This window comes from Moschus berezovskii, chromosome 8 (assembly GCF_049115385.1).
Source record: "Moschus berezovskii isolate FMDL1 chromosome 8, NW_MosBer_1.0, whole genome shotgun sequence".
NCBI classification, from domain to species: Eukaryota; Metazoa; Chordata; class Mammalia; order Artiodactyla; family Moschidae; genus Moschus; species Moschus berezovskii.
The window spans coordinates 52,468,012-52,495,081 of NC_142467.1; the positions used below are offsets into that span (position 1 = coordinate 52,468,012).

Consider the following 27,070-nt stretch of genomic DNA (forward strand, 5'->3'; position numbering starts at 1 on the left):
AATCTTGATTCCAGCTTGAGCTTCATCCAGCCTGGCATTTGACATGATATACTCTGCATAAAAGTTAAATAAGCAGGGTGACGATATACAGCCTTGACGTACTCATTTCCCAATTTGGAACCAATCTGTTGTTCCATGTCCAGTTCTAACTGTTGCTTGTTGACCTGCATACAGATTTCTCAAGAGGCACGTCAGGTGGTCTGGAATTCCCATCTCTTTCAGAATGTTCCACAGTTTATTGTGATCCACACAGTCAAAGGCTTTGGCATAGTCAATAAAGCAGAAATAGATGTTTTTCTGGAACTCTCTTGCTTTTTCGATGATCCAACAGATGTTGGTAATTTGATCTCTGGTTCCTCTGCCTTTTCTAAATCCAGCTTGAACATCTAGAAGTTCACAGTTTACGTACTGTTGGAGCCTGGCTTGGAGAATTTTGAGCATTACTCTGCTAGTGTGTGAGATGAGTACAGTTGTGTGGTAGTTTGAGCATTCTTTGACATTGCCTTTCTTTGGAATTGGAATGAAGACTGACCTTTCCAGTCCTGTGGCCACTGCTGAGTTTTCTAAATTTGCTGGCATATTGAGTGCAGCACTTTCACAGCATCATCTTTCAGGATTTGAAATAGCTCAGCTGGAATTCCATCACCTCCACTAGCTTTGTTCATAGTGATACTTCCTAAGGCGCACTTGACTTTGCATTCCAGGATGTCTGGTTCTAGATGAGCAATCACACCATCGTGATTATCTGGGTCATGAAGATCTGGGTCATGAAGATTTTATATACTTCTGTGTATTCTTGCCACCTCGTCTTAATGCCTTCTGCTTCTCTTATGTCCATACCATTTCTGTCCTTTATTGTGCCCATCTTTGCATGAAATGTTCCCTTGGTAGCTCTAATTTTCTTCAAGAGATCTCTAGTCTTTCCCATTCTATTGTTTTCCTCTATTTCTTTGCATTGTTTATTTTGGAAGACTTTCTTATCTCTCCTTGATATTCTTTGGAACTCTTCATTCAGATAGGTATATCTTTCCTTTTCTCCTTTGCCTTTTGCTTCTCTGCTTTTCTCAGCTATTTGTAAGACCTCCTCAGACAAGCATTGTGCCTTCTTGCATTTCTTTTTCTTGGGGATGGTCTTGATCCCTGCCTCCTGTACAATGTCACAAACCTCCATCCATCCATAATTCTTCAGGCACTCTGTCTATCAGATCTAATCCCTTGAATCTATTTGTCACTTCCACTGTATAATTAGAAGGGATTTGATTTAGGTCATACCTGAATGGTCTAGTGATTTTCCCTACTTTCTTCAATTTAAGTCTGAATTTGGCAATAAGGCGTTCATGATCTAAGCCGGGAGTCAGCTCCCAATCTTGTTTTTGCTGACTGTATAGAGCTTCTCCATCTTTGGCTGCAAAGAATATAATCAATCTGATTTCGGTGTTGACCATCTGGCGATGTCCATGTGTAGAGTCTTCTCTTGTGTTGTTGGAAGAGGGTGTTTGCTATGACCAGTGCGTTCTTTTGTCAAAACTCTATTAGCCTTGCCCTGCTTCATTCTGTACTCCGAGGCCAATTTTGCCTGTTACTCCAGGTGTTTCTTGACTTCCTACTTTTGCATTCTAGTCCCCTATAATGAAAAGGACATCTTTTTGGGGTGTTAGTTCTAGAAGGTCTTGTAAGTCTTCATAGAACTGTTCAACTTCAGCTTCTTCAGCATTACTGGTTGGGGCATAGACTTGGATTACTGTGATATTGAACAGTTTGCCTTGGAAATGAACAGAGATCTCTCTGTCGTTTTTGAGATTGCATCCAAGTACTGCATTTCGGACTCTTTTGTTGACTATAATAGCTACTCCATTTCTTCTAAAGGATTCTTGCTCACAGTAGTAGAATATAAAGGTCATCTGAGTTAAAATCACCCATTCCAGTCCATTTTAGTTCACTGATTCCTAAAATGTCTATGTTCACTCTTGTCATCTCCTGTTTGAACACTTCCAATCTCCTTGATTCATGGACCTAACATTCCAGGTTCCTATGCAATATTGCTCTTTACAGCATCGGACTTTACTTCCATCACCAGTCACATCCACAGCTGGGTATTGTTTTGCTTTGGCTCATCTCTTCATTCTTTCTGGATTTATTTCTCCACTGATCTCCAGTAGCATATTGGGCATCTACCAACCTGGGGAGTTCATCTTTCAGAGTCCTATCTTTTTGCCTTTTCATAGTGTTCATGGGGTTCTCAAGGCAGGAATACTGAAGTGGCTTGCCATTCCCTTCTTCAGTGGACCATGTTTTAGCTGAACGCTCCACCATGACCCACGCATCTAGGGTGGCCCTGCTCATAGTTTTCTGTGATTGTGGTTTTCAGTCTGTGTGCTCTCTGATAGAGAAGGATAAGAGACTTCTGGAAACTTCCTGATGGGAGAGACTGACTGAGGGGAAAACTGGGTCTTGTTCTAATGGGCAGGGCTATGCTCAGTAAATTTTTAATCCAATTTTCTGTTGATGGGTGGAGCTGTGTTCCCTCCCTCCAATCAGTTCAGTTCAGTTCAGTCGCTCAGTCGTGTCCGACTCTCTGTGACCCCATGAATCACAGCACGCCAGGCCTCCCTGTCCATCACCAACTCCCGGAGTTCACTCAAACTCATGTCCACAGAGTCGGTGATGCCATCCAGCCATCTCATTCTCTGTCATCCCCGTCTCCTCCTGCCCCCAACCCCTCCCAGCATCAGAGTCTTTTCCAGTGAGTCAACTCGTCACATGAGGTGGCCAAAGTATTGGAGTTTCAGCTTTAGCATCAGTCCTTCCAATGAACACCCAGGATTGATCTAAACTATGGTTGAGATCATGAAGATAATGGCGACCTCCTTCAAAAGGTCCCATGCATGCACTGCTACACGTAGTGTCCCCAACTGAGAGAGTCAGTTCCTAGGCAGATTGATAAGAAGTCCATGGTTCCCAAGGGGTGAGGGGGCTTGGGCTCTCAAAGTGGACATAGGGGTCTGGAATTCTCAAGGAGGAGAAAAGGACAAACTTTTTTCCCCCTCTACATTCCTTTCCAGGCAAGAGTACTGGAGTGGATTGCAATTTCCTTCTCCAGAGGATCTTCCTGACCTAGGGATTGAACCCAGGTCTCCCACATTGTAGGCAGACACTTTACCGTCTAAGCCACCAGGGAAGGCCTACATTGCTTAGTTTTAGTTAATTACACAACTCAGTTTAAACTCTGTACTAAGGATTATACAAGAACAATGTATCCTGCTGGAGGACAGTTTCTCCTTCCTGAAAACCTTATGACTAATCCTGATATCTTAGAATGTATATTATGGGAGTGGGTCTGGTAGGATCTTTCTATTGTTAAATTCTAACCTTGTTATCCTAAAATGTAAATTGTGGGAGTGGGTCTGGTAAAATTTTCACAAACTTGAGACATGTTTTGATTCATTGTAATAACTAATTAAAAGGTATATAACTTCATTGCTAACACTAGCAAGGGGGTACTCTTTCTGCCCCCTTCTGATGTCTATGTCAGAAGCTTTCTCTGTCCCTTTTATACTTTAATAAAACTCTATTACACAAAAGCTCTGAGCAATCAAGCCTCGTTTCTGGCCCCAGATTGAATTCTTCTCCTCCAGAGGTCAAGAATCCCAGCATCTTTCATGGTTCAACAGCAACCTTTCACAACCCTGCAGCAGGCCACCACTGACCCACGCCTCCACCGGAGACTCCTGGACATTCCCAGACAAGTCTGGGTCAGTGTCTTGTGGGGTCACTGCTTCTTTCTCCTGGGTCCTGATGCGCATATGGTTCTGTCTGTGCCCTCCAAGAGTATGTTTTCCCGGTCCTGTGTAAGTTCTATGGTGGCTCTATGGTGGGGTTAATGGTGATCTCCTCTAAGAGGGCTTATGCCATCCCCAGGTCTGCTGCACCCAGAGCCCCTGCCCCTACCACAGTCCATTGCCAACCTGGACCTCCACAGGAGGCGCTCAGACACAGTTCTGTCTTGGTCTCCATGGGGTCTCAGGGTCCTGGTGCACACAAGGTTTGTTTGAGCTCTCTGAGCATCTCTGGCAGGTATGGGTTTGATTCTAAATGCTATTTTGCCCCTCCTACCTTCTTGCTGGGGCTTCTCCTTTGCCCTTGGACGTGGGGTATCTCCTCATAGCCGCTCCCACGCCACACAGCCACTGCTCCAGCGCCTACCGTCTTTCTGGGGCGTCTTTGCCCTTGGACAGGCTTATATCCCCACAGTTGCTTCAGCATGGCGCAGCCGCCACTGCAGTGCCACACAGTGGTAAGAGAATCTAAAAAAGAGTGTATATGTATGTGTATAATTGATTCGCTTTGCTATACAGTAGAAACTAACACAACACTAAATCAACTATACTCCAACAGAAATGAATTTTATAAAAATAATAAGAGAGAAGAAGCACCATTCTGACCCCGTGGATGGTGCTATTTCTTTGACACCCGACTACTGACAGCCATTCATTCTTCATTAAATGAGCCATTACATGGAGTATACAGATTGGTCTCCATGCCCCATTTAGCTGATATATCCTTGATAAGCCAGCAGGCCCTATGTTGTAATACTCAGAAATTTTGCTTGCCTGCACAGCATTCTTGTGGTGAATTAGAAAAACACACCACTCTCTTGGCTGATTAAGCCCTAAGGACTTGAACCTTGTGCAAAGTAAAAGGAATTGTTAGCCTGCAAATACAGCCACATGTCAGGGTCCATGGCAAGGCTAGCTTGAATGTTATTTCCCCACTAGGATCTTGGAGAGCACAATGCTCAGTACTAAGCAGTGACCCTAATGGCATAAATCTAACTTGCTGAAATCTCCCTACTGTGAACACAATCTCCAGGTCACAACCACTCTCTACAAACTAGAGGATAGGTTGGAGAGGCCTGAAAGCATCCAAGTAGAGTTTCTTGATGGCTTTCAAGTACTAAACTGAGAGTAAGAGCACCTCGCCTAGGCCCTGTGACACCAGAAACGCCTATTTCTGTAGCTTGGTAAATTTCACCATTCATTAAAAGGATCTTCTGACACTCACAATGTATAAGTTTCGGTCAATATGTAAGTTTAGGGACCATCCCTAAATCCTTATTCCAGGTAACTGTTTTATTACATCATTCCTCAGGATAAGCAGTATCACCTAGATTTGAACCAAATTGTTTCTTCTTGAATGTCTGTATCCGAAAGGAAGGATATTTTACATAACAGCATGTCAAACCCAATATTACCTTTCAGTGAGTGCTGTAATTTAATTTTTTTCTCTTTTTTAATGTCTGCTATAGGCCTTGAGTTTTATATATATATATATATATATATATAAATTCTGAAAAAGATAAACTTGTCCTCAAGGAGCCTATAGCCAATTTGTGGAGATATTTAAGCAGGTGCCTATTAGGTACATAAAAAGAACACTTAGCCCTTCCCCGGAGAACCAGAACAACGTTCCCAGGGAAGTGAAGTGAAAGCTGAGATGAATGCCAAGTACTATGCTAGGATCCTTGAGGATTCAAAAGTGAATAAAGTACCCTGCCTTTAAGAGATCTATAGGCTAAAGGAGAAGAGAACTATTAAAATACTTAGTTCCCAAATAACTGGTCAAGGAGGATATATGGCAGGTGATGGAGTAACTATCTGGAGTGGGATGCAATGGCCATGATGGAGGTTCTGCAGGGGGAGCATTTGAACCTGAGCTTGAGGAATAAGTGGGAACGCAGCAAGGGGAGATAATAGGGATGATAACATACGCAGGAAAAACAAAGGGCATGAGCACAGCATGTGGGTGTGAATGGGCAAGCCCAGGTGGGGACAAGTCACTAGCTCAGAGCAAGGAAGGAAGCAGAGTGTACAGGGAGGCGAGTAGGCACACCTTACTGACTGGTTTATCGCTTGTTCTTTGGCACTGAAACGCAATTCTGCTTGATCCTCACCTGTCTACCCTGGCACGGAAATAACTGCCAAAGAATGATTGCAGTGTCATTTATAAAACACACATTAAAAATACCAAGAGGGTTTTTCTTTTCCTATCTATAAAACTCTTGGTTTGAAAGATAGGGCAGGGCCCATTAGTAGAGATTCAGAAGCAAGCTGTACTGATATCTTATGCAACAACCTAAATTCCATAGCAGATGATGTCAGCTATAAATGCCCTATAAATGCAACACTTCGGGTGCATCTGAACAATTTATCTGCATTGATACCCACTGCTACAAACATGGCTGCTGCAGTGCTTCGGCTGACAACTGTCTGGGGACTGCTTGTCTTAATCCTGACTTGCCAGGCCGGTAAGTACGATAAGTCTCAGCTTATGCCTTGTGCAGTAGTTAGCCACGGCTGGAGGAAGTCAGTGGCACTGATCTGGAACATGCAGAGGAATGAGGGGAACTTAGGGCACAGCAGAAAGAGCACTGGACTGGGAGACAGAGGCAGACTTAACAAAAAGCAAGTAGGATTTTTACTCAAATGTGCTACAGCCTCTATCCTCAGTCAATGTATGAAGTTTAGAACGATTTTTTTTCTTATATCCTCACATGATATAGTGACATTACTATACTATAAATTCCTTGAAAGCTGGGGGCGCTTTTTTTTTCTTTTTTAATGACTGTAACTAATAATATTCTAAAGTGAATACTCTAGAATAAGACTCCTGGGCCTGGCTGCACCACTAATCAGAAATGTGACTCAGGAACACTATTTAACCTCTATGGGCCTCACACTTAAAAGGAAGTATCGGTAGTTAACTTTCTCATTTAGCTGTCATAAAAATTAAAGATAAAACATACTGTTCCATAATAAACACCAACATTAACCATTATTGTTATGTATTATCTCATTTGATTCTCATAATCCTTTTAAGTAAACATGAACAGTTTTATCATTTCCCTTTTTGCAGGTAAATAAACCAGGCTTGCAGAGGGAAAGTTACTTGAGCATTGACACAGGCAGAAGTGGCACATCTGGGGCTGAAACCCAAGTCTTTAGAGTCTTTCTATTATAAAGCATCTACTTCTTTCATGTCTGTTCCAAGCACAAAGAGGACCACAAGGCAGCATGCAGAAGCCTCATTAATTAATTTTTGGTCTACAGAAGACAATGAGCCCTTAATCTGTCTCCATTCAGAATGACAGATCAGAAAATACAGACAGTGCTAATTAGTAATAGAAACTTTTGAGCTATTCTAAATATAATTTGGCAGAACTCACAACCTTGGTCACCCACTGTCCACTGGCACAACAGGTGGGCAGACACTCCAACAGAGCTATGGCAGGGGTGGCCTCACAGATTACTGTGTCCATCTGGTTCTTTGGTTTTGGTTTACTCACTAAGGAGTGTCTGACTCTTTGCAGCCCCGTGGACTGTAGCCTGCCAGGCTCCTCTGTCCATGGGATTTCCCAGACAAGAATACTGGAATGGGTTGCCATTTCCTTCTCCAGGGAATTTTCCTGACCCAGGAATTGAACCCACGTCTCCTGCACTGCAGGAATATTCTTTACCACCGAGCCACCTGGGAAGCCCACTGTGTCCATCTACCCCTAAGTAATCACTGTGATAAAGTGAAAAGTGAGATTTATATCCTAGAGAGCAGTCCTAGGTCTGTCTCTCGTGAACACTGAAACTGGATAAAATAGTTCACTGCTTTGAACCTCAGTTTCCTTATGTGTAAAATAGGATAATTACCAACTTCACCAGGTGAAATGAACATGCTTTTGTAATCACTTTATAAGCTACAAAAACTGTAGAAATATCGCATTATTGTTTTTCAAAACTTTATGATTATACTAAGAAATACAATCAGGTATTAATGTAAATAAATGCTGCTAAAATATTAAGAAATTTTAAAATTTTGGAAAATAATAGAAATTAATATATTTGACATACCAGAAAAAAGTTATCAAAGCCAATAGTTGAATATATTCTCCTTTCAAGTATAATATGGGGTAGCTTTTATTTGGGCTTCCCTAGTGATTCATGGGGTCACAAACAGTCGGACATGACTGAGAGACTGAACTGAACTGAAGTGGCTCAGATGGTAAAGAATCTGCCTGCAATGCCAGTGACCCACTTTGATCCCTGGTTTGGGATGATCCGCTGGAGAAGGGAATGGCTACCCACTCCAGTAATATATACACATATATATGATATACAAAAATATATCAAGTATCCTTCCATCTTGACAAGAACACAATGAAGAAACTGAAAGGCAGAGCAGTTAAATATTGGTTACATGGTGAATTTTTTGCTGAAGATAAGAATCAAACTCAGGTATACAAGACTTCAAAACATCACCCACCACACTGTAGTACCTCTTATATATATGATCCAAGGGCAGAGCCAAGGATTTGATCTTCACACACACCCTAAGCCAGGGTTTCTTTTGAAAACTTAGCATCATGTTAAAATAAAAAGTTACAATAAAAATAATAAAATTAAATTGTTATGCAAGTAGACAGATAGGAACCAGAGAAAATAATTAATTTTTCATGGAAGGAATTTCCGTTTGCAGCTGGTAAATGTCTCCAGAGAACAAATACTTGAAGGCAGGATTTCATGTAAGAAACATGTTCTGTGAAATTTGAAAAAAAAAAAAAAAAAAAGATTCAAACCCTGGCTCATCCACTTTCTAGATGTGTGCCTTTAGGTGAGTCATTTATTTTCTCTGAGCATCTGTCTTCTCTCCTATAAAACTGTAATCCTATCACTGAATTGAATAAAGATTAGGAAAGTGATAAATGTACATCTTAGTACCTATACATCCCAAATATCCCTTCTCTTTCCTTCCCCTTCTTGTAATGAAAACAAAGCAATTCTAGTCTCCATGGTTGCCCTGCCCTTTATGTAAGGATCATGTCCATATACATCCATTTTTGCCTTAACCCTTAACAGTATATGCTATGTACATAATAGTTGGCTCAAAAACACTTATTGAATGTAAAAACAAACAGCTGAATAAATACTTGGTGGTTAGTATATTGATCTTGTCTTTAGGTCTCAGACTATTGAATCTTTTTTTGTGGCAAAGTAAAAAACAAATGTTTGCAGAACTGAAAGCCATATTTTTTACTATGAGTCTCTATTTTAGGATATGATGTAAATGCAACTCTTCTCGCTAATTGATGGCCTCCACACCAAAAGCTAATTGCATCGCCTTCATTCAGAGTCATGGGGTACATTGTCTAGAGGGTGGGACTTCTTGAGTCAAAATTTGTGGTGAGATTGACAGATAAAACACAGGGCACCCAGTTAAAGTTGAATTTTAGATAAATAACAATTTTCTATTTTAGTTTAGGTTCAGTTCATTTCAGTTCAGTCGCTCAGTCGTATCCGACTCTCTGCGACCCCATGAATCACAGCACGCCAGGCCTCCCTGTCCATCACCAACTCCTGGAGTTCACTCAAACTCATGTCCACAGAGTCAGTGATGCCATCCAGCCATCTCATTCTCCGTCGTCCCCGTCTCCTCCCGCCCCCAACCTTTCCCAGCATCAGAGTCTTTTCCAGTGAGTCAACTCATCGCATGAGGTGGCCAAAGTATTGCAGTTTCAGCTTTAGCATCAGTCCTTCCAATGAACACCCAGGATTGATCTCCTTTAGAATGGACTGGTTGGATCTCCTTGCAGCCCAAGGGACTCTCAAGAGTCTTCTCCAACACCACAGTTCAAAAGCATCAATTCTTTGGCGATCAGCTTTCTTCACAGTCCAACTCTCACATCCATACATGACCACGGGAAAAACCATAGCCTTGACTAGACGGACCTTTGTTGGCAAAGTAATGTCTCTGCTTTTTAATATACTATCAAGGTTGGTCATAACTTTCCTTCCAAGGAGTAAGTGTCTTTTAATTTCATGGCTGCAATCAGCATCTGCAGTGATTTTGGAGTCCAAAAAAATAAAGTCTGACACTGTCTCCACTGTTTTCCCATCTATTTCCCATGAAGTGATGTTTCACAGGTCGTCGTTATACTAAAAATGTATTGTTGTTTATCTGACATTCAGTTTTAACTCGGCATCTGTGTTTTTGTTTACCAAATCTGCCAGCACTACTTGTAAGACTACAGTTAAATCAAAAGATAAAGGGTTCTGCTTCATCTTGACACCAGTGTCCAAAGGGGAGGCCATTCGTACCTTCTAAATTCCGCTCTTCATTGCTTTTAACCAACCACCTGAACCTGTTAGACCACTAAGCAAAACCAAATCCACCAAGGGACCTTGCATGTCACCAACTTCACTTTCTGGATCTTTGGCTTCATTCCAAAAGGCACTTGATTAAATATCAAAAGTAAGAGATCTAGAGCCTGTTGTACACAGTAAACTAAGTTAGAAACAGAGAAACAAATATCATACATTAACACATACATATGGAATCTAGAAAAATGGTATTGATGAACCTATCTGCAGGGCAGGAATAGAGATGCAGAGGTAGGGAACAGACTTGTGAACACAGCAGGGGAGGGAGAGGGTGGGGCGAGTTAAGGAACATTGAAGCATACACATTACCATGTGTAAAACAAACAGCTAATGGGAACTTGCCTTGGAACACAAGGAGCTCAACCCAGTGCTCTGTGATGACATACAGAGAGGTGGGATGGGGTGGGGGGCGGAAGGAACTTTCAAGAGGGAGGGGATATATGTGTACTTATGACTGATTTAGGTTATTGTATGGCAGAAACCAACACACTGTAAAACAGTTATCCTCCAATTAAAACTGTTTTTTAAAAAGTAAGAGACCCGCAGTTAAAATCACATCTTCTCCTGCTCTTTGTAAGATCTTCTGCAAGTCACCCAGTGTTCTCAGATTCTGAGTCCAGTGAGCTAAAATCTGCACTCTCCAAAAGATTGATCAAACTTAAAATTACATATAGATGTAAAATCATTATTTACAGAACTATCACATGCTGTGATACAAATGACAGAATTTCTCCTTGACATAATACTTTCGGTCTTATAACACACATGTAGTTAGTTCATACCTTTTTTGTCCAAGTCTATGCAGTTCATCACTATGCTTTAGAACCCAGGTTTTAATACCAGACAAATATGGGGGTGAATTGTGATTCTACCACTTCAACACTGTGACTGTGGTCCCTTTCTAGACCTTTCTCAACTTCCATTTCTTTACCTTTAACTTGGGATAAAAATGTTACCTCCCTCATAGGGTTGCTGGGAGAATAAAATGAGATAATGCACATAGATTGCCTGTCCCATATGCTCAGCAAATGCTACCTATTATTATATCCTCCTCCTCATTATCACTTCCAGAGGTCCAGGGATTACATGAGAAAAATACATTAAAACCAAGCATCCTGTATTTCAGTCCCAACACTGGCATTTACTAGCTGCTTTAACTCTCAACAAGTAACAACTTCTGTGAGCTTCAGTTTTCTCATCCAGAGAGAGAAACCGTGTCTACCTAGGCATCAATATGGGTCTGTTTGTTTTAGGAATAAATGGCATCATGCACATGAAGACAATAGGCAGGCATTAGATGAGCCATAAATATAATTATATGAGGTTATATAATTGGGGGGAGTGTTATAAAGGGCCTTAGGATTCCTTACAATGAAAGAAACTGCCTTATTTTTTTGCTGAGAATCAAACCTGAAATTCCGTTTTGTTTTTCAGATGACAAGCCAGAGGGCAAGCCAGATGAGCAACCACATGACTCAGGCAAAAATTCAGAGCCAGAGTTCCCAAAATTCCTAAACCTTTTGGGCTCGGAGATGATTGAGAATGCAGTGGAGTTCATCCTCCGCTCCATGATGAGGAGCACGTAAGCACTGAGACAAACCTTGCTTTTGTCCAGTTGGCTGTTGGTAATGACCACGTTGCATTAAAATGAATAAGAAACAAAATTACATGCATGCCAATGTACTGTTTTAATTGAAATGTTGCCTACCTTAACATTTATTTGCATCTGCATGGATTTCCCTAAACTCTTTGGGGGTGAGAACATTCCCAAGGAATTTATGAAACAAGGGGATCCATAAAATATGTTTTATTTCAGGACCAGGTAGGGGGGAAGAAGAGCACCAGACCAACGGGCAGAAAACTAGGTTCTGGTCTTGACACAGGTGCTACTTACTGGGTGATCTGCGGTTAGACTCTTCCTCACTGTGTGCCTCATTTGGCTAATCTGTAAAGTTAAAGGAATAAGGACCCACCCAAAGCAGACACAGTAATTCTCTGATGAAGGTGGTGGGCAGGGATGTGCTCAGTAGTCAGGGGTATGAGGAGTTCTGTCTTTATTTTTAGTCTGAGTAATTTAGGAGGATTAGCAGACACAGTAGCTATCTCTCCTCCAAGGCAGCCTAGAGAACCTCTCTTAGGAGGGACGGTTTGCTTTGATCTTGAGAGACTGCCTTGCTGGCAAATTGCACAGCCCAGAATCTTCCCATGATTTTCAACCTGCTTCCAAGCTCCTGTGCCCAACTCCTAATACATCCTACCCAGATTTACATAGCGCTGGTTTCTATATCTACTTCACCCTGTTCATTCTCCTGACGTTAGCCTCTCCCAGTTCAGCTCGCCAGGGTCTAATTTGTTTTCCTGAATTTCTAGGTGCTAACCTCTCTGACACTCTGTTCTCTAATTCTCTCTTCACAACACCCTAAGCAGAGTTTGACAAAGTATACACTATTACTTACCTGCTTAAGAATCTCCTGGAGAACTTTACAAAATGCAGACCCCTTCATTCCGTGTTGCACCTTCCCGGGGCAAAGCTGCTGGTTTGCATTTTAACAACCTTTCAGGTTATTCTAATATTGATTAACCATTGATTGGATGCTCTGAGCTACATGGCTGTGCCTTAAAGGTCCACATTACCTTTAAATTTATATTCACATTTCGTGTAGATGTGAATCTTTCTAGTTTTCTAGGGACAGTGCTTCTGACTTTATAAGATTCTCAAAATAGTCTATAACCAGTGACAGATTAAGGGCCACTTTTGTATAGAAGTGATCAAGGGCCATTTTGTAATGCCCGATCTGCTTAAATTGATATATTACAATCAGGTGAATGGGCAGGAGTCTGCATACAATCAAGAACAAACTGTTAAAACTTAAAGGTGTTTATTTTGTGTTTTCATTTGTCCTATCATGGTTGCTTTTGCAACTGTCGAGTTCCCACGACTGTTCATGTAAACAAGGAAAAAACTGACAAGGAAAAGAATAAGAGCAACACTCTTCATCCACAAAGTACAGATTAGACACCAGTTGAATTCAAATTGTTATAAATCATAACAATAGCAGTGCAAAGAATCATAACAATAATAATTCCTTTTATTCCTTCCTCAGGGAATTCTCTAGACATATTATAAAATAGCACTTGTTTCTCTGTTAACTCAAACTTGAGGGATCTTCATTAAAGACACAACAGTCTTCAAGGAAACACATCTAACTGCCCTCCCTCTGTCCAAGAAAATACCATAAATATGGCAGAGGATGGTGAGTGGGAAGAGACCCTCAAGAACTATACCTAAGAACTTAATGTGTGCTAAGGAAAGTAGGGGGAGGAATTGTGAAGGAAACAATCTAGACTAGAAGTCCAAGAAAATACCATAAATATGGCAGAGGATGGTGAGTGGGAAGAGACCCTCAAGAACTATACCTAAGAACTTAATGTGTGCTAAGGAAAGTAGGGGGAGGAATTGTGAAGGAAACAATCTAGACTAGAAGTCTAGAAGTCTCCTCAAAGAAATTGCAGTCCTTATTGTATAAGATGACATGAACATATCTAGTGATAACTAAAATGTTTAGGTAAATGTCAGTCAACCTTCACAGTAAAGGGTCTAAGGAAAGGAGTTAGCACTGGGCAAGGATGCTTAGGGGAGTATTTCTGACAAAAGCAAGACGTACTTTGGATCTTAAAGGACTTGATGAGATTTGATTAGAAGAGAGAATGACAAGAATGATGTAACTTCATAAATATAGAAGTTTTGCTTTGTTTACTCCTGTGTATCTGATGCCTACATACCGTGTCAATCACGTAACAAATGCTGGGTATGTGCTTTCAGGACAGTGAATAGACCAGCTCACTCCCTCCACTTACCCTCTGGGTAAACTATATGAACTACATTCTGGTCACCACTGATTTAAAAATATCCATATTCTTAATTCCTCTGGCACTTTGAGAAGCCTCCAATTCTTGTGAATTTCACCCTGACCCCCAGGTTTCCATGACACAATATTTTACTTGTTCACTCCCTACCACAAGCCTTTCTTTCTTATTCTATTTGACTTTTCATGCATCTGCCTTTTCAAACATCATTGCTACTCAACGTTCCAAATGTAGAGCCTCCCTGATTTTTCACATCACAGCTTCCACATTAGGAATATTACTTACAGTCTGATGTGCTCCTAATACAGATGTATATTGCATTCTTTTCCCTGAGCTACAGAATGTAACAATTCATGGGTTACTACAAAAACCTTATACATCAAATTCAGCTGGTCTAAACCCAATCCCATCATCTCACTTACAAATCTGCTCCTCTTCATTTTTTCCTTATCTCAGTAAGTCATATTTCCATCTATGCAGAATCTAGATAATTCAGGTATTCTTTGATCCTTCCTGCTCATCACCACTTCCATCTAGTTGCTAAATTTTCTAAGTTTTTCTTAGGGCTTCCCAGGTGGCTCAGCAGTAAAGAATTCACCTGCCAATGCAGGAGATACAGGTTCAATCCCTGGGTGGGGAAGATCCCACAGAGAAGAAAATGGCAACCCAATCCAGTATTCTTGCCTGGGAAATCCCATGGACAGAGGAGCCTGGTGGGCTATAGTCCATGGGGTTGCAAAGAGTTGGACACAACTTAGTGACTAAACAACAAATTTTTCTTCCTATACTATTCCTTTTCTTCAACTCCACTGACTAGTAGGGCTAGTTGAGTCCCTCATCATCTCTTTCCAGAGCTCTTCTCATTAGATCTATCATTAGTTACACTGTTTCTGTCTCTCCCCCCTCCAACCCATCCTCTGCTGCTGCTGCTGCTAAGGCGCTTCATCGTGTCCAACTCTGTGCGACCCCATAGATGGCAGCCCAGCAGGCTCCACCGTCCCTGGGATTCTCCAGGCAAGAACGCTGGAGTGGGGTGCCATTTCCTTCTCTAATGCTTGAAAGTGAAAAGTGAAAGTGAAGTTGCTCAGTCGTGTCCGACTCTTAGCGACCCCATGGACTGCAGCCCACCAGGCTCCTCCATCCATGGGATTCTCCAGGCAAGAGTACTGGAGTGGGGTGCCAATGCCTTCTCCGCAACCCATCCTCTACCTATCTACAAATTTGATTCTATCACTGCCATGCTTGAAACCCTTTCAGTGAACTTCCATTACCTGCAAAATCAAAGCAAATGCATCAGCTGATGCTAAAGGGCCTTCTCTGATGCCAATGTATCTTTCAGTCAAATCTCTCCCTTCTGAAGTCAAACACCTGATGCCCCAGTGACAAGTAACTTCTGTTTCAGAACAGAAACTGTTTAAATCTCCAGTTATCTTTGCCCACGATTTTCTGCCATCAGTGCCTCACCCTCAAACCCCAGCTTCACTCTGTTCACCTGCTAAGTCTAATCATTTTGTAAAATCCAGTCCAAAGACAAGCTCTGTGAAGATGTCACAGACCCCTACTATTAGAAAGTTCAGATATTCAGATGCTGGGATTTCATAATGCCTTTGCAGGAAGGCAAATTCCCACAAAGGCATTATGAAGGCACATGGCTTTTCTTACCTGACTGTTTTAAATTATTTGTCTCTGAATGCATCTGTTTTCTCCACTAGACAAGAATATCCTCATAGACCGTATTTTTTCCTTTTACCTTCTCAACAGCTACCCCACAGCCAATCCTTAAACAGTATAGAAACCGCTGACATTAATTCATGCTTCTGGAGACCTAAGTTTTAGATTCTGCTTTGCAATTTACCAGGCATGTGACCTGAACAGGTTGTTTGATCTCTATGAGCTTCAGAGGTCTTTTCATATGCAAAAAAGATTAAAAATGATCACTTACCTATTCAACAAATATTTATTAATTCATACTATATGCCAGGTATTCTAGGTATTGGGGATGTATTATGAAACAAATAGATCAAAATATCTATCTTTATAGAGTTTATATATATATAAACTTTATAGAGTTTACATATATATATATGTAAGACTAGACACCAAACTAATAGATTTCTTGGCAGAATTAAAGAGATAATTACACATGCATGGCTTGTCAAATATGCACTACTGTAGAAATCTTAGATCTTATGATTTTACGACACAGGAAAACCTGGAGAAGAAAAGTATTGCTCAAATATTATAAATTAGTGATATTTTTAACTTTCCTGATCAGTCTAAATAATAATTCAATTTTTTCTCTTTATTTTTTTTCAAGAGAATTTTGGGAACATGGTGATAAACAAGGAGAACATTCATCAAAGTGACTTTCTCAGGTGATTTTAACTTAAAAACTTACAAACAAAAAATAGTATTCTGAACACAGCAATGTTTTTGTGTGTGTATTTGCTTTGTTCTTGCATTGTTTTTTAAAAATAATTTTAAATAGATGTATTTTTATTATCTCAAGGTCATAGACTTAGTAAGATTCTCTTAAGGGAAGAAACACAATCGTGGGGTGAAACAAGTAAGCAATGAAATGAGGAGAGCTGGTCTTGTCCCAGCTCTGCTTGGAACTTGATTTGTGCAAGTTCTGCCTGTGAAAGGAGGAGCTTATATGCACTAAAGTCTAAGGACCCATGAAATCATGCAGTTACTCCTGACAATAAGATTTAAAGAAACTAATTCCAGTGGAAAGAACTAATAAGCTCTCTAATTTATATGAAAACAGTCTGGTTTGTGTTCAGAGATGCCTGCTGGTTCCTTATCCAGTTCTCTCTTGAGAATGGGTATCGAAATATAAATATAGAAATGTTAGACCTGGGAAAGGAATTCTATAAGTAACTAGCATGAACTAGCTTAGTTTTAGGTTTAGTTTTAGGCATTAAGCTGAGTGCTATGTATGTGTTACCTGATTTAATTCTAACATTCTCTATGAAAGATAGGTATCGTCCTTCTAAAATTTTATAAATAGGGAAACTAAAGCTCGGGGAGCTTAATTAATGTGATCTGAATTCAACCAGCCTGAGTCCATAGTCTGTGCTCTACCACTAACCAATAGAGCTCCCTGGAGAACAGAGAACAGTGACTAAACCATGTGATTTTAGACATGCCTCGAGGTGTCCATAGAAATAATACACTACCCCTCTGGTTAGTTGAGTTCTGTACATCTCTGGGATTCATATTTATATATCTATAAGTAGAAATATAAATAAGCCACCTTTCTCCTATAACATATGCCTCTTTCTTACACAGTCCTTTAACACTCATTTAACCCATTCCTGCTAAGTGTCAAATTCTGTCAATGCTACCAAGATAATAACACTGTCCCATCATCAAGAAATTTCTAATTTGTACTATCACCTAGCACAGCGCGCTCCAGGACTGTGCAGGGAAACGGTCAAGTTCTATGTAAAAGTGCCGTGGATATGCCTTGTAGAAAGGATATAAAAAAGAAGACCTGGAGGAAGGGGTGGGCATTAGGAGGGCTTTACAAAGAAGGTGCATTTCCATACAGTCTCAGATAATGAGCAGAAAGGGGCAAGTTCTCACAAACAAATCATCTAGTAATCGGACACCTAATTATTCTGAGATCCTCACAACCTCTGCTTAATCACATTGACACAATTTCTTTATGTTATTAGCCTTACAATCTCACCTCCTAATGTCCTGCGTCACTTGAAATCATGGGGATTCAAGTCTCCCAATGTCTTAAGTCATTTGACATTTAACACACCTTTCTTATGTTAAAATAAGAATCTGATGAATCTCACTAAGGTTATAAGAGAAGTAAAGATGGCAAAGCACTTTGCAAATTCTCAATATCTATGTACATTTTTTTTAATTAAGAAAAAAGTGTAACTGACACACTAGATGACATGTTTAGAGTTGCTGAGTCACAGCTTCCTCAGGAGGGAGCTAGAAAAAATGAATTCCATAGGAAATCCTTAAGTAAACAATGAGTAAAACTGCAGATAGGCAAGACACTACTCAGTATCTACTCCATGAAGCCTGATGGGAAATGTTTCTTTTAGAATTTAGAGCAAGAAAAAACCCGAGCCGTCCCTAAGGACTGCTTCCCCATTTCTGGTTGTAAGATTTATGTAGCTTGGTCTATTTCATTTAATTTTCCTGTCTATCCAGAAACTCAAAGAAAAACTGATGACTCAATTTATCCCAGTGTTTAACATATGTGCCTTCTCCCCTCATCCCTGTTATTGATTCTTGCCTCATATATCTTGCATTTTCATTTTTGTTGCTGCTGCTTGTTTTTTCAAATACATACTATAGTTGATTTCATTATAATAAATCATCTCATGTTCTAAAGTACAGAGACATAAAAATGTTTGTGTTTTTCCTAGGTCTTAAGCCCTCTCTAGCCGGTAATTGTTTCCCTGTGTCTGGTTTGTTTCTAAAGACACACCTACATGGCTCCAGAATAAGCCAAGGGCAACCAAATCCTGCTTTTCCAGTTCTGTTTCACAAGTCCTCCAGGACAGAGGGCTCAAAGCAGTTCCCAGCAAGTGCTCAGAATTCAGTCCCTGGCTTCAACCAAACACAATTTATTCTGAACATCCTGACTTTGCAATTTTTCTTCTAGAAGTCAAAATAAATATGTCCACCATGGGTCACAAATCATTAAGGTTTTTGTTGGTAGAAGTAATTTTTCCAGAACACGTTTACAGTTTTTAATGATGCAAAAAAATATGAAATATATAAAAATTATTATTATCCAGAATAACTGAAGAACATTTCAAATTAAGAGAACTAAATTTCAGATAACGTAAGTCCAAAGTCTCAGAACCAGTAAATGACAGAAAAACAATTTGAACCTGACTACAAAGAACAAGCCTTAATCCCTAAAAATGTATAAAATTTCAGAGTTAAAATTTTCATAAATCCTTTTTGGAAAAGTCTTTCAAAAATCTGAACCCATGTTGTTGGGCTGCTGCTGCTGATAAGTCGCTTCAGTCGTGTCCGACTCTGTGCGACCCCACAGATGGCAGCCCACCAGGCTCCTCAAATCTGACCTTTAAAAAAAAAATTAACAAGGTTATTGGTGTTCCATAGTCTTCATTGGGTTTCCCTAGTGGCTCAGCAGTAAAGAATCTACCTGCAACATAGGAGAAACACAGGATCAGGAAGATCACTTGGAAAAGGAAGTGGCAACCCACTACAGTGGGTTGCCTGACAAAACCCTAGGGACAGAGGAGCCTGGTGAGGTTGCAACAGTCAGACATGATTTAGCAGGTAAACCACTACTCCCACCAGTCTTTGTTATTCTCATGGACTAGCAGAGTGCCCTTGAAGACACTTGAAAAGAGTGGATGGAAGAATTTTGGCAAGTCCAGTGCAGTCTTTTAATTTTTTCTACAACCTTGTTACACAGATGTGGGTCCTCAGTGGCCACTGGTGTGGTTCTTGCCCAATCGGTCATAAAGGATTGAACCACTGTTAAATCTGACCCAGCTGAGCCAGGAAGATTCTCCCAGAATTACTTAATGTGGACAGTAAGACAAGACTGAAACCATAAAGCACAAGGACAGTTATGGCATTCATTGCACTCTACAGCATATGGCACTGTAGTCTAGAATAAAAGATCTGTGGCTTCTGTCCTGGATCCTATTCTTCCCAAGCATTACTCCAGTGTATTTTCAATAAATCTTTTTTTTTTGTTTGTCTTCCTTTAAGCCAGGATAGGTGTGCATGCAACACAAAGAAACTCTCATAATGCAGATAACTAAGCAAAGAGTGAATACCTACTAAATACTGAAAAATATATTACTTTCTACCATAAATTTAGATAATCCACCTTCTTCATTTTGCAGAGACTTTCAGTTTCTTATTCCCAACTCCATTTACATTTAATAAACATTGTGTAAATTTAAGATGTACAAAGTGTTGATTTGATAAACATGTATACTGCAAAATGATTACCATGAAAAGGTTAGTCAACACATTCATGACCTCACATGGTTACTTTTTTTTTTTAATTTATTTTTTGGCTATGTGCAGCAAGTGGGATGTTAGTTCCCTGACCAGGGATGGACCCCCACACCCCCTGCAGTGAAAGTGCATTCTTAACCCCTGGACCTCCAGGGAAGTCCATATAGTGAGAACTTTTAAGATCTACTTTCTTAGCAACTTTCAAGTACACAGTACAGTATTATTAACTATAGCACCATGCTGTATATTTAGATCCCCAACTTATTGATATTATAACTGGAAGTTTGTAAACTTTGACCCGCTTCACCCATTCCTCTCACCACCTGCTCTGGCCCTGGCAACCACCAATTTACTCTCTACTTGAATAACATCCCTTTTTTTTTCAAGATTTCATATATACATGAAGTCATACAATATTTGTCTTCCTTTGTCTAACTTGAGCTTCCCTGATAGCCCAGCTGGTAAAGAATCCACCTTCAATTCAGGAGACCCTAGTTTGGTTTCTGGATCAGGAAGATCCACTGGAGAAGTGAATGGCTACTCATTCCAGTATTCTTGTCTAACTTCCTTCACTTTAGCATAACATCATCACAATTTATCTGGTGGTTTAGCCACTCAGTCATGTCCAACTCTTGCGACCCCATAGAAGTCCTCCAGGCTCCTCTGCCCATAGTAATTTCTAGGCAAGAATACTAGAGTGGTCTGCCATTTCCTTCTCCAGAGGATCTTCCCAACCCAGGGATCAAACACAGGTCTCCTGCACTGCAGGTAACATCTTTACCAACTGGGCTAGTAGGGGAAAAATTGCTTCTAATGGCAGGATATCCTTCTTTTCTGAGGTTGAACAATATTACATAAATATGTGTGTATATATATAGATATATACACACACACCACATCTTCTTTATCCATTCATCCATTGACGGGCAGAGGCTGTTTCTATGTCTTGTTTATTGTGACTAATGTTGCAGTGAATATGGAGGTACAGATATTTCTTTGAGATAATGGTTTTATTTCCTTTGATATATATCCAGAAGTAGGATTGCTGGATTGTCTGGTAGTTCTGTTTTTCATTTTTTGAGGAACCTGCATACCGTTTTCCTTTATGACTGCACCAATGTACACCCCCACCAGCAGTGCACAAAGGTTCCCTTTTCTCCATGTCCTTGCCAGCACTTGTTATCTCTTATCTTTGATGATAGCCGTTCTAACAGGTGTGAGGTGATAGCTCATCATAGCCTTGTTTTGTATTTCCCTGATGATTAGTGATGTTGAGCACCTTGTCATGTACCTGTCAGCCATTTTTATGTCTTCTTTGGAAAAAATGTCTCTTCAGGTCCTTTTCCCATTTTTTAATAAAAAAAAAATTCAGTTTTGCTGTTGATCACTATGAGTCCCTTATTTGTTTTGGAAGTTAATCTCTTACCAGAAATAAGATTTGCAAATATTTTCTCCTATTCGGGGCTTCCCTTGTGGCTCAGCTGGTAAAGAATCTGCCTGAAATGTGGGAGACTTGGGTTCAATCCCTGGGTTGGGAAGATCTCCTGGAGATGGGAAAGGTTACCCACTCCAGTATTCTGGCCTGGAGAATTCCATGGACTGTATAGTCCAAGAATTCACAGAGTCAGACACGACTGAGTGACCTTCACTTTCACTTTTCACTTCTCCCATTCCGTGGGCCACCTTTTCATTTTGTTTATCATTTCAAAACTAAGCTAAATTTAAACATCACGTCATCTTAAAGTTATCTAAGATTTCTATTATATTCAGCATCTGACATGCGAACTGCTTTTTCCCAACAAATAAGACCCAAGAATCCTCCTTCAGAGCTGAGTGCCTAATCTGTGCTCAGGAAATTTACTATAAGTAAAATGATTGGTGTCCTCCCTGTGTGGGAGAGAGACATGCCCTATCAGAGCTTTTGTCATTATCTCCATCTGTTTGTTGTACAACTTGAAATCCATCTTTCATGCTGGTAAAATAGCAAAACACAACACAACAAAACAAATAACAACAGCAAAAACGTAGGCGCCAAACGGTACTGGATTTGGTGCACTACAAAGAAATATGTAAGACTTCCCTGGTGGCTCAGATGGTAAAGAATCCACCTGCAATGCAGGTTCGATCCCTGGGTCGGGAAGATCCCCTGGAGAAGGAAATGGCTACCCATTCCAGTATTCTTGCCTGGAGAATTCCATGAACAGAGGAGCCTGGTGGGCTACAGTGTATGGGGTTGCAAAGAGTTGGACACGATAACGTGATCACTGACCTAGAGCCAGAAATCTTGAAATGTGAAGTCAAGTGGGTCTTAGAAAGCATCACTACGAACAAAGCTAGTGGAGGTGATGGAATTCCAGTTGAGCTATTTCAAATCCTGAAAGATGATGCTGTAAAAGTGCTGCACTCAATATGCCATAAAATTTGGAAAACTCAGCAGTGGCCACAGGACTGGAAAAGGTCAGTTTTCATTCTAATCCCAAAGAAAGACAATGCCAAAGAATGCTCAAACTACAGCACAATTGCACTCATCTCACACGCTAGTAAAGTCATGCTCAAAATTCTCTAAGCCAGGCTTCACCAATATGTGAACCGTGAACTCCCAGATGTTCAAGCAGGTTTTAGAAAAGGCAGAGGCACCCGAGATCAAATTGCCAACATCCACTGGATCATGGAGAAAGCAAGAGAGTTCCAGAAAAACATCTATTTCTGCTTTATTGACTATGCCAAAGCCTTTGACTGTGTGGATCACAATAAACTGTGGAAAATTCTGAAAGTGATGGGAATCCCAGACCACCTGACCTGCCTCTTGAGAAACCTGTATGCAGGTCAGGAAGCGTCAGAACTGTACATGGAACAACAGACTGGTTCCAAATAGGAAAAGGAGTACGTCAAGGTTGTATATTGTCACCCTGCTTATTTAACTTATATACAGAGTACATCATGAGGAATGCTGGGCTGGAAGAAGCACAAGCTGGAATCAAGATTGCTGGGAGAAATATCAATAACCTCAGATATGCAGATGACACCACCCTTATGGCAGAAAGTGAAGAGGAACTAAAAAGCCTCTTGATGAAAGTGAAAGAGGAGAGTGCAAAGGTTGGCTTGAAGCTCAACATTCAGAAAAAAAGATTATGGCATCTGGTCCCATCACTTCATGGGAAATAGATGGGGAAACAGTGTCAGACTTTTTTTGGGCTCCAAAATCACTGCGGATGCTGACTGCAGCCATGAAATTAAAAGACGCTTACTCCTTGGAAGGAAAGTTATGACCAACCTAGATAGTATATTAAAAAGCAGAGATATTACTTTCCCAACCAAGGTCCATCTAGATAAGGCTATGGTTTTTCCTGTGGTCATGTATGGATGTGAGTGTTGGACTGTGAAGAAAACTGATCACCGAAGAATTGATGCTTTTGAACTGTGGTGCTGGAGAAGACTCTTGAGAGTCCCTTGTACTGCAACGAGTTTCAACCAGTCCATTCTAAAGGAGATCAATCCTGGGTGTTCATTGGAAGGACTGATGCTAAAGCTGAAACTCCAATACTTTGGCCACTCATGCGACGAGTTGACTCACTGGAAAAGACTCTGATGCTGGGAAGGATTGGGGGCGGGAGGAGAAGGGGATGACAGAGAATGAGATGGCTGGATGGCATCACCGACTCAATGGACATGAGTTTGAATGGACTCCGGGAGTTGGTGATGGACAGGGAGGCCTGGCGTGCTGTGATTCATGGGGTCTCAAAGAGTCAGACACGACTGAGCGACTGAACTGAACTGAACTGAACTGAGCAACCAATACACAAGCAATATCTAAGATCTCCAGCAACCTATAGAGATTTTGAAAAATCCCAACTGCTCTACAATGCACATTTCCTCTTCCTACCCTCTGTTACCTCTCTTCCCACCCTCCAATAAGACCCCGCTCTGCAGCCAGCAGGAACACTTATTTTTGTTTTGTTTTCTATTTTTTATTTGTTCAATTGGAGTATAATTGCTTTACAATGTTGTGTTAGTTTCTGAGGTACAGCACGAATCAGCTCTATGTATACACATATATTCTCTTCTTGAGCCTCCCTCCCACCTCCTCCAAAATTCCACCCCTCTAGCTCATCATAGAGGACTTCCCTGGTGGCTCAGATGGTGAAGAATCTGCCTGCAACGCAGGAGACCAGGTTCAATCCCTGGGTTGGGAAGATCCCCTGAAGAAGGAAATAGCAACCCACTCCAGTATTCTTGCCTAGAGGATCCCCATGGACAGAGGAGCCTGGCAGGCTACAGTGCATGGGATTGTAAAGAGCTGGACAAGACTGAGCAGCGAAGCACACACAGGTCATCACAGAGCACCGGGCTGAGCTCCCTGTGCTATCTGGCAGCTTCCCAGTCACCATCTATTTCACACATGGCGGGGTATATATGTCGGTGCTACTCGCTCAGTTTGTCCCACACGCTCCTTCCTTCCTTGCGTCCACAAGTCTGTTCTCTACTTCCGCACCCCTATTCCTGCCCTCAGATATGTTCATCTCTACCATTTTTCTAGATTCCATATATATATATGCACTAATGTAAGATATATGTTTTTTCTCTTTCTGACTTACTTCAGTCTGTGTTACAGACTCTAGGTCCATCCACATCACAAATGACCCAAATTCGAGGAACAACTGTTTTTGAAGATCAAGAATCTCTCATATCTTCATGGTTTTTTTTTTGCTTTTTTATGATCCCTTGACACTATTATCTCACTGTAACCTTATAACTGCAGTACACTTGAAGTAACCTGGGCCACGTATTAGTTTCTTCACAAGATAGGTGAGGAAACCAAGATTTAGAGAAGCTAATGGATATCATGCCTAAGATATGAGAACTGATGGTGGCCGAGTGTGAGGCTGGTCCGATCTCCAGCACAACTCTGCTGCCCTATGACACCCTGAGGACACAGTTCACAGCATCACTGTGTCCACAATCCCAACGTCCCTACCTTGACATCAGCACTTCAGAGAATTTACCTCTTACACTTTACAGAAATGCCATGCAGGAAAAGTGAAATAAGGTGTTTATCACTCAGTTGTGCCTGACTCTTTGTGGCCCTGTGGACTATAACCCACCAGGCTCCTCTGCATGGGATTCTCCAGGTAAGCATTCTGGAGTGGGTTGCTATTCCCTTCTCCGGGGAATCTTCCCAACCCAGGGATTGAATCCAGGTCTCCTGCATTGCAGGCAGATTCTTTACTGTCTGAGCCACCAGGGAAAGAGTACTTCTATTAAAATATTCAGATTCTTTAACATCTGAGCCATGCAGAAACAGCACATCTATTAAAATATTCAAATTCAGATTCTTTACCTTCTGAGCCATGCAGAAAGAGTACTTCTATTAAAATATTCTAATTGTATGGATTCCTTCTGCAACTTCCCATCTCATTCTGAAGAAAAGCTATTCAGATTGTTTTACATTGGTGGCTGGGGACCTCCCTGAGTTGCCCAGGTCACATTTCTTCTACTGCCATTCATTCCTTTGCACCTTCCACTCTAGCCATCTGGGATCCTTGCCTTTCTTTAACACTCCAGGCACATTCTTTCCTCAGAGCACTGCATTTACTGTATCCTTTGCCTAAAATACCATTCCCCAAGACAGCCACATGGCTTGCTTCCTTAGTTCATTAAATTTTCTCTTTGAGATTACCTTCTCAGTGAGATCTTTGTTTGGTATTTTGCTTAAAGTTGCATCTTCTGGCCTCTTTCTTATCCATTTAGGCTGCTATATTTTAGTCCATAGCACTCATCTTTTAACACGTGTTAAGAATTTTATTTATTTTGTTCCCTTTTTTGCACCCTCAATAGACTACAAGCTCTATGAGGCTATACTTTTACTTCTTTTGTTCAATATTCCTGGAAGTATATATGAGAAGCAATTAGAACAGCATCTGTCAAAGAGTAACTGGTCAATAAATATTTATTGTGCTCTATATTAAGCAAACCCCTTCAGGTATCACAGCCTTGTCATGGCAAAGGAGCTTGCAAAACTCAATGAAGCTATGAGCCATGCTGTGAAGGGCTACCTAAAACAGAAGAGTCTTAGTGGAGAGTTCTGACAAAATGCAGTCCACTGGAGGAGAGAATGTCAAACCACTCCAGTATTCTTGCCATGAGAACACCATGAACAGTATGATAAGGCAAAAAGATATGACACTGCAAGATGAGCCCCCCAAGTCTTAAGGTGTCCATTATGATCCTGGGGAAGAGCAGAGGTCAATTACCAATAGCTCCAGAAAGAATGAAGTAGCTGGGCCAAAGCAGAAACAATGTTCAGATGGGGATGTGTCTGGTGGTGAAAGTAAAGTCCAATGATATAAAGAACAATATTGCATAGGAACCTGGAAAGTTAGGTCCATGAATCAAGGTAAACTAGGTGTGGTCAAGCAGGAGATGGCAAGAGTGGACATCAACATCTTAGGAATCAGTGAACTAAAATGGATCTGAATGGGCAAATTTAATTCAGATGACCATTATATCTACTACTGTAGGCAAGAATCCATTAGAAGAAACAGAGAAGCCCTCATAGTCAATAAAAAAAGTCTGAAATACAGTACTTGGGTGCAATCTAAAAAATGACAGAATGATCACGGTTTGTTTCCAAGGCAAACCATTCAGCATCACAGTAAGCCAAGTCTATGCCCTGGCAAGTTTGGCCTTGGAGTACAAAATGAAGCAGGGCAAAGGCTAACAGAGTTTTGTCAAGAGAACACACTGGTCATAGCAAACACCCTTTTCCAACAACACAAGAGACGACTCTACACTGGAAATCACTAGATGGTCAATACAGAAATCAGACTGATTATATTCTTTGCAGCTAATGATGGAAAATCTTTATATAATCAGCAAAAGAAAGACTTGGAGCTGACTGGCTCAGATCAAGCTCCTTACTGCAAAATTCAGGCTTAAATTTAAGAAAGTAGGGAAAACCACTAGGACATTCAGGTATGACTTAAATCAAATCCCTTATGATTGTACAGTGGAGG

The 27,070-nt window shown here is 40.8% G+C and overlaps 1 protein-coding gene across 3 annotated transcripts; it reads left to right on the forward strand.

Moving 5' to 3' along the window:
- The first annotated feature begins 6,158 nt into the window (after positions 1–6,158).
- Positions 6,159–18,749, forward strand: C8H5orf46 (chromosome 8 C5orf46 homolog). 3 transcript variants are annotated; one of them, XR_016038026.1, is made up of 4 exons: positions 6,159–6,304; positions 11,640–11,830; positions 16,390–16,447; positions 18,473–18,749. XR_016038026.1 is itself a non-coding variant. In XM_055430929.2 (4 exons), exons 1-3 carry the CDS (start codon positions 6,235–6,237, stop codon positions 16,436–16,438), a joined length of 267 nt encoding a protein of 88 aa, XP_055286904.1. In that variant the 5' UTR covers positions 6,159–6,234; the 3' UTR covers positions 16,439–16,447; positions 18,473–18,749. The 3 variants fall into 3 exon arrangements, 2 of the variants coding, with proteins under 2 accessions (XP_055286904.1, XP_088694705.1); XM_055430929.2 differs by having other exon boundaries at positions 11,640–11,787; XM_088838579.1 differs by lacking the exon at positions 18,473–18,749 and having other exon boundaries at positions 16,390–16,499.
- Positions 18,750–27,070: the final 8,321 nt, after the last annotated feature.

What these genes read in the sequence shown, in the direction of transcription:
- C8H5orf46 (XM_055430929.2), top strand. Translation starts at nt 6,235, where the DNA reads ATGGCTGCTGCAGTGCTTCGGCTGACAACTGTCTGGGGACTGCTTGTC. An exon ending in AATCCTGACTTGCCAGGCCG is followed by an intron (nt 6,305 to 11,639) that starts GTAAGTACGATA and finishes TTTGTTTTTCAG; the next exon opens with ATGACAAGCCAGAGGGCAAG. An exon ending in CGCTCCATGATGAGGAGCAC is followed by an intron (nt 11,788 to 16,389) that starts GTAAGCACTGAG and finishes TTTTTTTTCAAG; the next exon opens with AGAATTTTGGGAACATGGTG.